A 16407-nucleotide genomic window follows, 5' to 3' on the forward strand; every position below is an offset into this window, starting at 1 on the left:
ACTAGCTGAAGTGAAGCCAAGGAAACATTTGTATAGGAGAATGTGCTTCACAAGAATACAGTTTCTTTAAAACAGCATGCTTTACTCTATAACAAGCAAGTTCAGCAACTAAAATAGTTTACAAGTATAGCTTCTGTCTGTTACAGGTAAATAGAAGTTAACAAAACAAAACAAAGTTAAAGAGCTGGTGATAAAATTTGATCTAAAAACTCAGTGGTTGATCAATGTCAAACAGTATTAACATTCCCAAAGCAGCTCTGAAACACTTTAAAAGTTTCCAAATTGTATGGCTTCAATCACATTATTAATACACTTAAGCTAAGGTCTAACCAAAATTCAATCTTTACTTCCCTAACAACTGAGAGAGGGACTTAAGACAAATAAGATCATTTTTCTGTGAAAGTAGGATGGAAGTTTATTGTTAGAGCTTGCCACCCCAAAAAATTACCTGAGGTTGCGAGACACATGTAGTTTACAACTTTAACGATACAAGTGAATGCCTAATCATTAGGGATGTCAACGTGTAGATGACTACATGATTAGCCGATAAGCCTGGGCTTATTGGTTAATCCTGTTGACTACATGCAGAGGCAGCAAGGATGGTTGGGTGGCGAGAGACGGTGCTCATGGGAAGCTTTAAGCCAGCTCTCCAGGAACACCAGATCTGATTTCCACTCCATCTCTGTACTGCTGCCCCTGATAAGAGAAGCAGCAGCATGGAGGGTGACAGAAGCAGGAGGGAGTCAATACATGTGGGGAGTCAGCTCCATCAACCCGCCTGCCCCTATCAAAGGCAACAATGGGGGAGGGGGACTCCCACAAGGTAGATGAGTATGCTCTGCAGCAGCAGACCCTGTCTGCGTGGGGTCCGAGCGTCCCATGGACAGAGGCTACTCCAGCATCCAACGGAGCAGCCCTTGTCCAGAGCAAGCTTGGGCCCGGCTGCAGACAGAGGCTGCTTCATATGGCAGCAGCCCCTGTCCATGGGGAGGTACAAGCTCCCCATGAATAGAGGCAGCTCTATGCCAGTGCAGCCCCATGCTGCTGCCTCTGGATTAGAGGCAGCAGCACAGGATGGCAGGGGGCTCCCTAGGAGTAGGGCTGGGAGCACACTGGCTGCCAGCCCTGCCCCCAGGGACTATGGAATAGTCATGTACAGCTAAAGTGTAATGTGGTTGCACGACTGTTTGAATACATACTAACATCCCTTCTAATCATTGCTCTGTTTCTCATTTATTTCCTTTTCTATATTCTTCCAGTCTCTCCTCTAACCTTTTTGCTAATTTTTACCCATTTATTTCCCCCAGTTTATATAAGAAGTAAAGCAAAGTTGAAGATGGCAAGGTTCACTTTGCTGTACCACTTACACATGAAACAGAGAACGTGAATGCCTGACAACATTACCTGTCCAATCCAACCTCCTGGCATACCATGCTAGAGGACATTGTAAGCCACCTTGTGGAATAGATACAAATGGCTGTCAACCCCTAATCTGGAAGATATAGCCTTTTTAAACCTCATTTGATTTGATAGTCAGTGATTTTTTGGCATTGTGCTTCAAGTGCCTGGCCTGCTTCAATAGCTAGAATTCTATTCAGTTCAAAACTGTAAATACTGCCAATCCTTAACATCTTGGATTTGATTATTACTGGTAATTTACTTTTTAACAGATTATAAACATCTATACAAACACATTTATGTAGCACTCAAAATTGAAGTCATTTTTTCCACTAATTAGTCTCTAGTTTTATGCTAAATATTAGAAGCATTGCAGAAATCGACTGCTGAGTTATGAAGGTGAGGGACAGATAACAGCCAAAACTGAATGAAAAAAAGGCATGAAATGATCCCTATGGCAGAAATTTTTAATGGTACCCTTATTAAGTACTTATTCTATGCATTGAATCCCCTTTCCCTCCCACCTCCCAAGAAACAAAAACAATTGATGAACAGAATTCAGTTAAAGGGAATCAAAAGGGTAGACCTTGTGGAGGCCTGCCGTCAAAGCCTAGCTGTGTCAGTTGCACAGGAAGACACCCCTTTTCTTCCTATTACAAGCAATCAACATAATGGAACATTATGATTAATATCAGATAGTGTTAACAGCTTTAAAGATAAAATATGATTGCATAAAAGCCAAATGTCATAGTGCATAATTTTAGCACCAAATCATTTGCAATTTATGTAAATTGAAGAATTCTTTACCTGTTGCTTTCTTTCTGTTCCTCTAATCATCTCATTTTTCACAAGACAAATTTGAGTTTTTAAAAATACTGTTGATAAATCAACTTAAACATTAGTAATGTCTGTCAGTATAAAAAGCAAAGTTTACCAGGCAAGCAAACAGGCAAACACTGTTACTTAAAGGTTAGCACTTTGAGGAAGTTCTTAAACTGTTTTCCCCTAAAATTTACAGAGTAATTTTAAAAAAACTATTTTGTGAATACTATCTGAATTCAGAAACATATCTGAACATGGCTATTTTCTGTTTGAACACAAAGTACATTAAAGTAATGGGTGTATCAAGCAGAAAACCATGCATAAAAATTACTTTAAAATTAAAAAAAGTGTGAGTCAAATGTAAGACAGTCAAAACACATTTTGATCAATTCTTCTGTTCAAACTTCTTAGTACTCTTCGAGTAAAACCTTTAGAATTGCAAATAAAAACTGAGTTCTGTCCTCTTAATCAGTCACTATCATGGTGGCAGGTTTTTAAAAAGTTGTACAAATTATTGTGCTCTGCAGTACAGTTTATAGCAACACTACAAAGTGTTTGGGGTGCCCAGATTGTATTGATTAGACTACCCAAAGTAATTACAGTTTGATCATTTTGTGTTCTACTCTAGCTTCAAAATACTTAGGAACAAATTCTGCCCTCAGTTATGTGCACATAGCTCCCAATAAATGAGCAAGCATTTATTCAAGGACAAAATTCGAACCTAGCAGATTTTTTATTACTCAGTTCTGTGCATACACCAACTCATATGAATTCTACATGTGCCTTGAAACTTTATTCCTAATTTATCTTTTTTTTTTAAATTAAAAAGAAAACTGGGTCAATATAAAGGGAAAATTAAATGGTAGGCCTGTTTACAGTATAGTTAAATTTAAGGCAACTTTAGGAATAAAAACAATAAAAAAAAATGTGGTTTGAAGCAACAAAAGCCACTAATAAAAATGAGATACCTTCCTCAAAGTTTATGAATGGAAGAAAGGGAGAAAAATCAATTGAAGACCCCATGCTTACTTTGGTGTTCATATTCTGAGAGAACTCCAAAATAGTATCAACTCTGGTCCATGCATCAGGATGTTCTTTTAAGTGAGTCAAGACTTCCTGTGCCATCCTTTGCTAAAGAAGGATAACAAAACACAATTAAATGCATTTCAGAAGTTATTTAATGTTAAAAACTTATCCTGAACAGTGTAAGCATTTACCACATTAAATTCAAAAGTACACTGAATTAAGCCAGGAGCAAAAGATGATATAAAATGTTTTCTGACTCTTTCGGTCAGCAAATTTTGTGAACATTTCAGCTTTTTCTCAAATTAGAATGGAATTAATCCATAAAGAGAAAGTGTTCATAGTAAGTTCTACTCAATACTCTAAATAAACAAGCTTTCATATATTCATAGCATTTGAGACCTGAAGGGATGAACAGATCAGTTAGGCCCTTCTCCTGCATCTCACAAACTTAGTGCAACTACTTGCATTACAACCTACTGCATCCCAAAACAGAACTTGCTTAAGATCTTCACATAAAGAATGGTGGAAGTACGAAATAGTATTACTGTACTCAAGTGACTAAAGTAATATCAAGGGGCTCCACATTTATGGTCCTGACCTATGTCACCAAAGGTTACAAGAGGTATTTCTAAAAGGCAGCACTGGGTTTTTCCCTTCTCCATCACAACCATTAACAACAATTGCAGTTTTAATAACACTAAACAATAACATAATACCATTTAAATATTTATGGATTTTTCAACATTTTCAAATATGTACTTCAATTACAACAATACAAAGTGTACATTGCTCCTTTTATATTTTTTATTACAAATATTTGCACTGTAGAGAAGAAACAAGATTCACCTCAGACAAGTACTGGTGTGAAATCTCTTATTATGAATGTGCAACTAAGATTTTTTTTTATTTAACCTAAATGCACTACAAAACTATGTAAAATTTTGGAGCCTACAAGTCCACTCAGTCCTACTTCTTATTTGTCTCACTGATTGGCTGAAGAAGTCTGTTTACATTTATGGGAGATAATGCTGTCTGCTTATTTACAATGTCACCTGAAAGTGACAACAGGCTTTCACATGGCACTGATATAGCTGGCATTCCATGGTATTTGTGACAGATATACAACTTACAGAGGACGTTTCCATGCTCGTGACGGGCTCTGTTTCATAACAACTGACATGTTCATTTTCATCATCTGAGTTAGAAGCCACCAACAGAAGGCTGATTTTTCTTTTTTGGTGGTTCAGATTCTGTAGTTTCTGGAATGGAATGTTGCTTTCAGCACGTTCCGCACATTGTCCTTCTCAGAGTTTAGAAACACTTTAGATTGTTAAACCTTGGGTTTGAGTGCTATAGCTACCTTTAGAAATCTCACACTGGTACCTTTTTTGCGTTTTGTCAAATCTGCAGTGACAGTGTTCTTAAATATCAAAGATGTGCTGGTTTGTCATCCAAGACTGCCATAAAAAAACCTGGCAGAACGCAAGTTAAAAAAAAAGAAAAAAAAAGTAAGAGCAGCAAAGGCAAAGGGGTTCAGGCACAAGTTAATGAGGGTTTTTTTAAAATGAGCATCATCAGTAGGGAAGTGTATGGAGATGGCTGACCCCTTCATGAAACTTAAGAGGTTTTTTTTAATTTGTCATCTCTTAGTACCAAAGAAAAGGGAACGGCCAATGAGAAATCAGGACCCTAAAACTGACAGTCCCAGGTCCAATGGGGAGAGCCTCACTGACAGGGCAGGCCGGCCAATGATTAGAGCCCTGCAAATCCTCTGTGGGTATCCACAGATGTGGATGTAGATATCAGTGGTTCATTTTTGAGACGACAAATTATGTATCTAGAAGCCTGCAAATTTGATTATATCTAATTTATATCTGTGGATGTGTTTGCAGATCTGCAGATCATTTTTGCGGATACGGATGCAGATAATTGTATCTGCACAGGACTCTACCAATAAGGAAGTTAGGAAGCCAAGAATCCCATCTCTGAGGGAGCCAGTGCTGACATGTGTCAAGAGTGGGGCTGAGCTAAGGACAATGCAGAAGCCGCAGCTGAGCTGGGGAGCAGAGCTATGCCCGCCAGAGGGTCAAGTGGAGCAAGCAGTTCCTGGAGCTGAGCTGGAGGCAGAAGAGCAGTAGTGCTCAGTCAGAGAAAAGCTGGAGCAGTCCTGAGTAAGCACAGCAAGCAGCAGGGAAGAGAGAGGAGGACCCTGTGCAGAAGGCCCAGCACAGGAACACATCAACAGACTACAGAAGTTGCAGACCATATTTGAACAGGGGGTCAAACACTGGGAGAAAGGTCCTGCCATTTAGAGCCTATGGATGCGTGGTCACTGTCAGAGCAACTGTCCAGCCTGTTGCATCTCTGTAGCACAGCCAGGACCTGGCACATGCAAGAAAGACAGTGAATTTCTCTTATCCTCCAGAGACAGCTTTGTGGTTCCCCAGGGCCCACAGAGTGGGATTACATGTTTTTCTTTAACCTTTCCCATTTTTTCTTTGAACTATATATAATGATGAATGGGGCCATCAGGGAAGCATACAGTGCAAAAAGAATGCTCTGGACTGGGGGCACCTTAAGTGAACATGACAAGATTAGGGATCAAGACCTGAAGAATCATGGGCCCAGTCTTGCTGGGGTTACAAAGACTCTTCCACACACCAGGGGAGAAGGAGAATCCTTAAGATCAGGCAGGCTTCTGGGTACAGCGAGCGGTAGGAAACACTCAGACCCTTTAACTAGCCAATTTCATCAGGGTAGCGTATAAGCCAGAAGAGTTCCCCACAATACTGGAACCATTCCCACACTTATGTAACCATGCCCTCTGGATCGGTAGTCGAAGCACAAGGGGTATGTGAATGTTTACCGTATCCAGCACATGTAGACCTCACAACACGGTCCACAAAAGTCATTTGAACACCACTGTCACTTACAAGTGACACTGTAAATAAGAAGCAGGCAGCATTATCTCCCGTAAACATAAACAAGCTTGCGTATCTTAGCCACTGGCTGAACAAATAGCAGCACTGAGTGGATTTGTAGGAATTAAAGCTTCACATTGTTTTAGAATGTGGTTATGTAGCAGTAACAAAATTGTACATGTGAAAGTTGCACTTTCATGAGATTGCATTACAGTACTTTGTAATCAAAAATATAAAGTAAGCAATGAACACTTTGTATTCATTTCAGCTACCACACCCACAATACATTTGAACATGTAGAAAACATCCATAAATACTTATGATCAATTTCAACTAGCATTCTACTATTTCTTTTCTATTTAACAGTGTGATTAAAACTGATTAACTCTATTAAAAGAAATTCTCTATAAATTTATCACTTGAGTCAACTGTGATGAACTGTCAGTCCTATTAAGAACTACACTAGGCAAACCAGGCCCGCTGTGATTTGTCCAACCATCCTATCATAAGTGGCATGAAATTTAGATGAGTTTACATATCTGAGTTCCTAAAATCAGATCCCTAGATCCACACTTTGCCTTTTTCCAAAAATGCTTACTTATTATGAACAAATCCTCAGCAATCACTGGGAGGCTGATTTTATGAAAAGGCAGGTTTGAAATTTTGCCACAGTAAAAAATGGTGCATAAAAGGACTGACAGAATTTACCTAACTCTCCTACAGTACTGTAGGGTCAATGTATCTAACGGAAGCATAATGAAATTAAAGCTTATGTGTGTCTCAAATTAGCAAATAGATCAGAATGTACATAAAGAGAAGGTCAGCTGAATAAGTATGTGCATGTTTAAATTCACTTTTCAGAATACAGCAGCACGAAGACATTTGTAAAACACAAACGTATACCTTACATACAAAAAAAAAAAAAAAAAGATGCCCACCTGGACCAGAGGGCTTAAAAATCTACATGTCCAACAACTGGACAAAAGATGGATAATAAGATGGACAAAATAAATAGATAAGTTAAGACTGGGGATGTAAGTGACTAATCGACTAGTTGGTTCCCTTGCTGCCTCTATCACAAAGAGGCAGCGGGGGGGAGGGGGAATGCTGGGGAGAGCTGGCTTAAAAGCCGGTCATCTCCTCCCCGCACCCCCCAAGCTGCAGCTATGTGGGACGGAGCGGCAGCACTTCCTCTTTGAAATGTGCTGTGGTGAATTTCCCCACCGATCCCAGGCTCCATGCAGGTGCTTCAGCTTTGAAATGTACAAGAGCCCCAGTGGAAGCACCTGCATAGGGACCCCCCACTGACCCCGGGGCTCCACGTGGCGTTTCAATCTTTGAAACGTACAAGAGCCCCTAATGAGGCTCTTGTACATTTCAAAGGTGGAACACATACTAGTCCTTATCAACTAATCAAATAGCTGATGGAAATCCCATCCACTATTTGATTAGTTAATTAATCGATATTTAACGTCCCTACTTAAGACACATGTATGGAATTGATTTTACATTCAATCAAAATAAGAATACAGGAATCATAACTTTAAAAAAGGTCCAAATTGGGAAGCACAAGAATGATGATGGAAGGCTACATCTATACGACAACAGAAAAATCAACTTAAGCTATATAAATTCAGCTAGTTAATAACAGTAGCTGGAGTTGACATTAGGGATGTAAAAAGTCAGTTACATTTTTAAATATCTGCTAAAAAATCCTAGAGGTTACCTGCATTGAGGGCTCTGCAGTATAAGCATGCTTGTAAGTAAGTTTTATACTGAAGAGCCCTCAGTGAAACCAGCTCTCCAGGAGTGGGGGCAGCAGCACCTGCTGGCCCTGCTCCCATCATGTACAGGAGTTACTTGAACAAATCTGGTCGAGCTGGAGCAGCCCCCTGTCCAGGGGAGGAAAGGAGCTGTTCGATACCCTACCAGTTAACCATTTACATCCCAGGAGTTACGGCAGGCTCTATACTGCGGCGGGGGGGGGGGGGGGGGGGAAGAAGAGTTGATAAGAGAAACTCTCCTGTCAACAACTCTTCTCGTCTACATCCGTGAAAACTGACCACCAGTGGATCCATCTCAGAGCTGTAGTGTAGATGTAGGCTCAGAACAAGGGACTAGGAAGAGAAAGGGGGAAATAAGGGCACTCGTAGCTTCTCTCACGTGCCTAGCTAATAAGCAGAATGAGGCTTTATCATCATTATAGTAAAAGTGAATATTGAGGAGGGAGGCTTCCCCCCCCCGCCCATATCCACATGGTTCCAAGGAGAATGCATGGCAGTCTTACTCCATTTTTAAATGTATTTAAATCTTGTTCCCTCATCTCAGCTAACTTTGCAGTCTATTGCTTCTGCCAGTTTTGAAGGTGCGCCACATATGGCTTTTAGAAGCTGTGCTTCTCCTGGTACTAGTATTTCTTGTGGAAATATACATATGAGTCAGGGATATGAAGATACTCATTGAAAAAAGTACACTTACACAACAATAGTTTAATACACTACATACGGACATTCTTTTCACAAAGAAGCCATGTATTTATGCTGATACAATTATATGCTTAAACATAATATACTTTTGACAATTTCAATCCATTTCTATTTAAGTTCTTTTAATCATTAGTTTATCAAAGTGTCACAAGCTTAAGACCCACAATCCAAAGAAATTGTATCCACTGATTTATGAACAGAAGCATTTCATCCATTGACACAGCCATAGCAGTTTTTCAACAGAATTGCTTAGTGTTTTGTCATCTGAATGCATATTAGTCAAGTTATAATTCCTCCCAATATCAATTTAATGAAAGAATACTAAACAGAGCAAGTATTTTAAAAGCTCCTTTAGACTTCCTGCATATACTATTTAAACAGCAAGTATTCACGTGCCAATACTATCTTATTTTTCATAAGAAGTTACAGAGCTTCAGAATGTGGGAAATCACCATATTATGTTCCACATCTTCATCAATGATGGCAAAGACAGTATGTTATAAAGCTTGCAGATGATACCAAGCTGAGAGAGACTGCAAGTTTTTTAGAGGATAGGCTCACAATTTAAAATGATCTGGACAAACTGGAGAAAAGGTCAGAGACAAACAGGAGGAAGTTCAATATGGACAAATGCAAAGTACTACACATAGGGAGGAATACAAAATAGGAAGTGACTGTCTAGGATCGAGTACTGCAGAAAGGGATCTGGGGGTCAAAAGTGGACCACAAGCTAAATATGAATCAGTGTGACACTGTTGCCAAAAAAAAGCGCACAAACATCATTCGGGGATGTATTTACTCTGCAATAATTTGGCTTTAAGTGATACTGTGTCCCATTTTGGGCACCACATTTCAGGAAAGAGGTGGACATATTGGAGAAGGTCCAAAAAAGAGCAACAAAAATTATTAGATCATGTTTTCTAGACCTTTATCAGGGAAGACTGAAAGAACTCGGTTTGTTTAGTTTGGGGAAAAAAAAACAAAAAAAAAAACAGAGGGGATGTGATAACAGCTTTGAAGTATCTAAAAGGGTTTTACAAGGAGGAAGGAGAAAAATTATTCTGCTTAGCCTCTGATGATAGGATAGGAAGCAATGGGCTTAAATTGCAGCAAGGGAGCTTTAGGTTAGACATTAGGAAAATTTTCCTGTTGAGATGTTTAAGCACTCAAATAAATGGGCTAGGGAGGTTGTGGAAGCTCCATCACTGGAGATATTTAAGAGCAGGTTAGACAGACATCTGTCAGGGATGATCTAAATGGTGCTTGGTCCTGCTGTGAGTGCTGGGGACTGAATTTGTTGACCTCTCAAGGGCCCTTCAAGTACTAGCGTTCTATGATTCTGTGAACTTAAACATATGACAGCTTAAATTTGGAAAAGGTGCTCACACATTTTACACTCCCCAGAAGATGTACATAAGATCAAACAATAGATTCATCACCTTTAAGGATCTACACTAAGAAACTTGGTATAGAAGACTGCTGTTTATGGAGGTATCAAATATACAAAGTGGGCACGTGTGGGGTTAGTATTATCTGTTTTAGTGATGGGGACCTGGGCAAAGGGACAACAATGTTAGCTTCCAGGTATTTAGCACCCTTATGATACTGTTGCATTCTTCAAATTTTGTTCACCATTTGACGCTTTAGGGTATAACTTGCTACAAGCCATTATTTGTCATGAAATCTGTGATACTGTCCAGGTAGTAAAAACAGAAAAATAAACATTAGTATTTTTGCACAATGCTTATCCTTAAAAATCAAACTAGCTTTTACATAGTCCTTAGATAAACTGATTTGAAAAGGCCATAAAAGATTCACTCTCAGATGGCATAAAGCAACTTTTAAAACGCATGCAACATCATTTCTTTGGTTATGCATAAAAACCAGAGTTATTTTAAACAGACTGTCTCCCTCTTAAATATGATCCTGGAGTAAAGTCAATGGTGAATTAGTGACATCAGTTATTTTCATGCTAACCGAATGTCAAACATGGCATGATTACAACTTCCCTGAAGGAAAATTGGACTGAGGAGACAGCTCTTATCAGGGGGCACTTTCCCCTACCTTTAACAGAAGAATAGACATTGGAAAATACCAAGTAAGTAGATCCTTTTAGGTATTAATGTTCTCTTAATGCTTGTTTTATCTTAAGGCTTCCTTTAAACACTTGGATACAAATCAGCATCTGATAGTTTGCCAATTTGTAAGGTACCTTGTCACCAACTACTAAATACTCTTTCCATTAGTATCCTAGTCATATAGGAGGTTTAACTTCTTGTTTAAATGTACTGGGTGAGCTTTAAATGAATTTAACTGTTTTTACTTCATTTTCTTCTAAGTATTTGTAGACTAATGTAAAGTTTTCAATATAGCCAACTTTACACTACTCTTAAATTAAGACTCCGATATTTTTAAATGTATGTTTTACCTGAGCTCCTTCTCCATGGTACAGGCAATTCACCACATTGTCCAAGAGATTGATATCCAGTTTCTGATTGAAATCCAGCAGCTGACGAGCTGCATGGTCTGCTAACATTGTCATAATTGCTGGCATAGAGTACTGAAAAATAAAATGAATCAGATCAAAATAGAGAAATCAACCAGTTTCTAGCAAGTTTGCATGAAACTATCTCTATACCAGCTTATAAGTGATCTGTTGAATATATCCATCTCACTTCACAACTGATAAGAAAAACAGCACACAGTTAAGTGTTCTTAGATATCGCATATAACATTTTATGTTAAATGTTACTCCATGGTGAATTATGAAAGTGCAATACTGCACATAGTTAAAAAAAAATACTGACCACATCTTAAAACTTTTTAAATTATCATGCCAAACAAGTTGGCAGTAGGTTTTACACAGAAGACTTAATACATGTGCATAAGCTATCAGTTTAGTTAGTCTTGGTTTCCATTCCAGGTAAAATCGCAGGTATGATAAGCAGAATTCAACATGCCACAGCTTTAGCAAGCCACACTACAAGAGAAGCTATGTTAGCAGGAAAAAAGAAAAAAAAAGCCAATGCGTTTAAAATTTAGTTTCATCTGGAGGTAATTTTTCTGGGTGTTCATTTTCTGCAAATACTCTTGTTTACCAATAGGAATATTTGGCAAAAACATTGAATTTAAATATTAAAGAATATTTAGACAGACTTGAATTTTTACCCCAAACAAGCATATTTGAAGTATATGTCCAATACATACAAATTTGTAAACTGAACCACCAATGTATCCAATCAACACAAGCCCAGACCAATTTTCAAATACTTGCAATGAACTGTTCACAAATGAGGTAGCTGCACCAAGAATTAACACCACAAGAAAACTGGAAAACTCAGGGGTATGCTAGGAACAATTTTCCAAAGAGAAATAAAACCACATTCATTAAATTTTCAGCATAACTTACTTGCCCACTTCTAACTAAAAAGAAAACTGACTAAAGAGAGAACAGTGAAGGTTCCCATACTAAAGGAATAAACCTACTCACAGAATATTTTCCATCCAAACATACTAGGGATGTTAAAAGAGGTAATTGAGTAACCGTGTATCCACTGAAAATTTCAGTGGTAACAAGCATCCACAGTGAGAGACATCAGAGCCAGTCCATACCAGCTCCCACCTATAGCCCCACTTTCAGGGAGCTGGCTGCCATCCCTGAGCTGCTAGCTCTAATACAGCCTGCCAGGAGTCTGTGTGTAATCGTTAACGGTAACCAATAAGCCCAGGTTTATCAACCATTCAAACAGGTATACTTTCACATCCCTACAACGCACACATGTATCAAAGTACAGTTCAAGGAAAATTCAAAGCTTGAAAAATTTAGCCAAAAAGTGATAAAAGATCGATGGGGCATAAAAAGCAGTGAAGGCAAGAAAGAAGCTCAGCTACAATCTAGCAAGGTATTATTTGGAAGGGAATTAGCTGGCTGGGGACTCTTTGTAATGTTTGATTTGTAGGTGTCTGATCAGCTGTTTGATTTGTAGGTGTTTGGCTAGCTCTTAACTCTCCCATGAAGCTATGAGGTATGACTGCCCATTTCAGTGATACCTATAACATGGGCTAGTATCAGCAAAACCCCTAACCACCACCAGAAGTACTGGAGCTAACTGAAAGCTCTATTTCAAAACAAGCTTAATACTATAGAAATGGTTGGATTAGACACCCTCTCCACCCCCATTCACCAGAAAACAATATTGGAAGTCATCTGCATCTTCCCCCATATAATTGCTAGCGTGTATTACAAACTATTTCTTGCTTTAAAATAAACCAGGTTTGATTTATTCTAAGTTTAATTTTTAAGCTCACACTTGAACTGTATCCCATGTTTGTGAAATTACTAAACTAAATGTGAGACTAATGTGAAAAAAAATGCTCATTCAGAAAATTTCTTTCATTAGGATTTACATAGCCAAGCATGCTAAATAAGTGTTTTAATACCACACACACACACACACACACACACACACACACACACACACACACACACCAGTCACACAATTCACTCAATAATGAGTGTATTGGCATAAATATTAGAGATTCATTTTATTACCTAGGTTATCACTTTTATCATATGATTATGAAGCATACGATCTGATACAATCTGAAGCATAACCAAGTTTTGAAATCAAATATATCTTATGTTTTAAAAGTAATCCACCCTAAGCTGTCAAATTTTTCATTCAAAAATATAAATTCCATATCCATTTTGATAATACAAATGGCACACACAGAAAAGTCAATGTAAAGTAGAAAAAAATCTGACATTCTTTTTTGTCTCTGGAAAATCCTCCTTCCTGGGGAGAACTACAATTACATCTTGGACAAAGTGCCAATTGGTAAAAAAGCGGTAAAACTAGCCAATTAATATACGCTTCAAGTTACATTTAACTCCCCCTTTTCCATTCAGACACGCCCCCTTCCGTTTGCATCTGTAGCACATGGCTAAACATTAAAGTAGGATAGTGCTTGCAAATCTAACCAACTGTTTAAATTGACGGACATATTCAATGTAGGTGCAAGCCACCTCCAATTGCTTTAAAATGGTCTTTGGAGCGCACTTCAAACTCCACGTGACTAAAAGTTATTAGCCGCATGAAAGCAGAAAGGAAACACTTCTAATAGAGTGCTTTGCCACTCCCAGCATTATCTCCAAAATGACTTACCTATTGGTGAATTGAAATATAAAAATGGCGGCTTTGTGGTCAATGCCAACTGCGATTAACTTGATTGCCTATTCCTAATAATGTGCCCAGATCAAGCCTATAGTATTGTATGTGATCTGCTAGACAGACACTCACCCCGATCCATACCTCAGCTTGCACCTAAAACTGCTTCCAACTGCTAGTGTATAAAACTGAAAAATGAAAACTAAATAGTATCACAATTAATAAATAAGGGAAGGATCTTACACTTGCCAAAACCCAGAAGAATGGAGACTTGTTTACAGAGCTACCTGAGGTTACAGTGGCCTTGTGCATGAAGTGCAAAAATGCTTATAACGAGCATACCGATTACCATTCCATAAACACATCAGAACAGCAATTTTAAAATGAGCTGTGCTCAGTGAATTAGAACATCCACACAACAAAGTAAAAAAAAAAAGCTTAAAAACATTCAAATTAAACTCTAGGTCAAATACAACTCAACAACTACTTCAGGCTGTGCGGGGGCAGCAGCAGCACGATTCATTTAAGTATAGAAGTAGCCACCCGAAACATACAGTTAACCCCGCCCAACTCAGCTAGTGAACAGCTCCACTTCTAACTACAATGGAAGTAAAAATCGGCATCCCACCACACTCTTTAAAGCTATCAGGATTATTTATATCAGGCAATTTAAAGTTTCCTTTTTTTCCTATTCCCACAGCCTAAGCACGATTAGACCTGCACAGCACATGCATTATACATCAATTTAGACATATAAAATTTAGTGGGCATTTATATTAAAGTTAATGCCGCAGTTCCACACACTAATGAAAGAGCTTGTTTCCTTTCCCCGTATGTGTGTGTATAGCAATAATAGGTAGCAGAACTTCAGCTACATTTCTTTCCTAAGCAGCAGACTTGTCACATTAAAGAATATATATCCAAATAAATGCAAATACATTCGAATTGTTATCAACAAGATATCTGATGTACACAAATACTGCATGTGAACATACAGATGCACACCTACTCTGTGTAAAGGCCTTAACTGACTTCCCTTGCAAACCAGTCAGAATACTGCAGTACACGGAACGTTATACTATTAAAAACACACAACTACGCGCCAATCAGTTTTTCTGACAGTCATTACTAAAGTATCTGTCGGACGGGAGGGAGAAAGAGATCCGGGTTTAGGAACAGAAGGAGGTTTGTTAGGTTTCTTTGCGGAGAGCAGTAGGGACACTGCAGCCCCTCCCTCCTCTCGGTCCCTGCGTTGTATACAGGGCCACCCCACGTGATCCAGGCGGACGTTTCAATACTGCTGCACAGACACACAAAAATATTTCTGGAAACTTCCACTCCTAATAATTTACAGATTATGCCCCTAATTTCTCGAGTTCCCAACACTGGCTCCAGCCCCACACTTCACATATAATCAAAAGCACAAAATGACCACCATCTACCCCACCCCCACAAGCCTTCACAGCAACCTCCCCACACCACGCTCCTTCTTTCCCCACACCCATAGCATCAGTGGTAGAATTTGCTCTCTAGTCAATTGCAAAGCCGACACGTCTGATGTTTGTAGCCCGAAGACCACGCGTCTCCCGCCCTAAGTCTTACACCCATTGTGCCTTGCCTACCCGCGACTTTCTGCCCTCCACACACCCACCCTCCTGCTGAGAATCCCTTTTAACCCTCCCACTTCCCCCCCCCAAATACATCCAACCCCGCACCCCAAGATTTTCACCCCATAAGAGTTACTTACCTAAATAGTTATTACAGCCTCGGCCTTTAAAAAATGCGGGCGGGGGGAGTGAAGTTTCCAACCACACCAAAAAAAAATTGAGGAGAAATCACACGCGCGCGCCCTCTCCCCGACTGAGCGTTTATTGGTGTCACCCTTCTCCCCCCCACCGCCTCCAAGCCAAGCGTGCACTGGGCTGCTTGTATGACTCGCTCAGCGCGGGCTGCTGCTAACCCCTGGCCAGGCTCACTCGCTCCCTGCTGCCCCTGGCTCCCCCTACAAGGACTCGGCCCCCAACTACCTGCTCCCGGGCCTAGGCCGCCCAGCGCAGGGGATGGAGCCCCTCCCTTCCCGGCGGCTTGGCTCTGGTTCCCCAGGCCCGGCTATCTGCTTTCCTGGGGCTCCTTGAGTCCCGAGCTTCCCAGCCCCGCTGCTTTGGTGGGCCCCGGGTCTGTCACTCCCCAGGCCCCGGGCTCCTCTGGCTGAGTCTCTGGTTGCCCGGGCCCCTGCTTCTCCCCTTGATCTGGCCGGGTCTCAGTACACCCCCATTCCCCCCCCGCTCGCACTAAACTTTGCCCCGGCGGGTGTGTCGGCGGCTCCCCCTGCGGGCTCCCCTGTGAGCAGGTCACACACACAGCGGCGGAGGCAGCAGCGGCGGCAGGGAGTGAGCGCAGCGTTTCTCCCCCTCCTAGTGCCACAGACTCGGAACCGGCTCAAACCGGTTCAGACTGGGAGATTCCATCTCGGTTTAGTTTTCAGCCCATGGCGCCGCGAAGCGTTTGGAAACCTCAGGCCTCCGCCCAGCTGCTGCTCCCATTGGCTCCGAACACAGCCGCTGCGCAGGCGGCCTCGCCTCTCAT

The 16407-nt window shown here is 40.3% G+C and overlaps 1 protein-coding gene across 3 annotated transcripts in view; it reads right to left on the bottom strand.

Annotated features, from left to right (window-relative positions):
* XPO1 (exportin 1) overlaps window positions 1-16407 on the bottom strand; it is a 70193-nt gene that overhangs the window by 53454 nt on the left and 332 nt on the right. Inside the window, exons 1-3 of one of the 3 annotated variants that reach the window (XM_075925549.1) lie at window positions 15569-16343; window positions 11082-11213; window positions 3250-3351 (exon numbers count right to left, since the gene is read on the bottom strand). In XM_075925549.1, coding sequence (XP_075781664.1) covers window positions 3250-3351; window positions 11082-11207 — 228 coding nt within the window. In that variant the 5' untranslated portion in view covers window positions 11208-11213; window positions 15569-16343. Of the gene's footprint in view, window positions 1-1984; window positions 2049-3249; window positions 3352-11081; window positions 11214-15568; window positions 16344-16407 lie in introns of those variants that run through there. The other 2 variants (XM_075925550.1, XM_075925551.1) reach the window with 2 other exon arrangements.

Source organism: Pelodiscus sinensis, chromosome 3 (genome assembly GCF_049634645.1).
Source record: "Pelodiscus sinensis isolate JC-2024 chromosome 3, ASM4963464v1, whole genome shotgun sequence".
NCBI classification, from domain to species: domain Eukaryota; kingdom Metazoa; phylum Chordata; order Testudines; family Trionychidae; genus Pelodiscus; species Pelodiscus sinensis.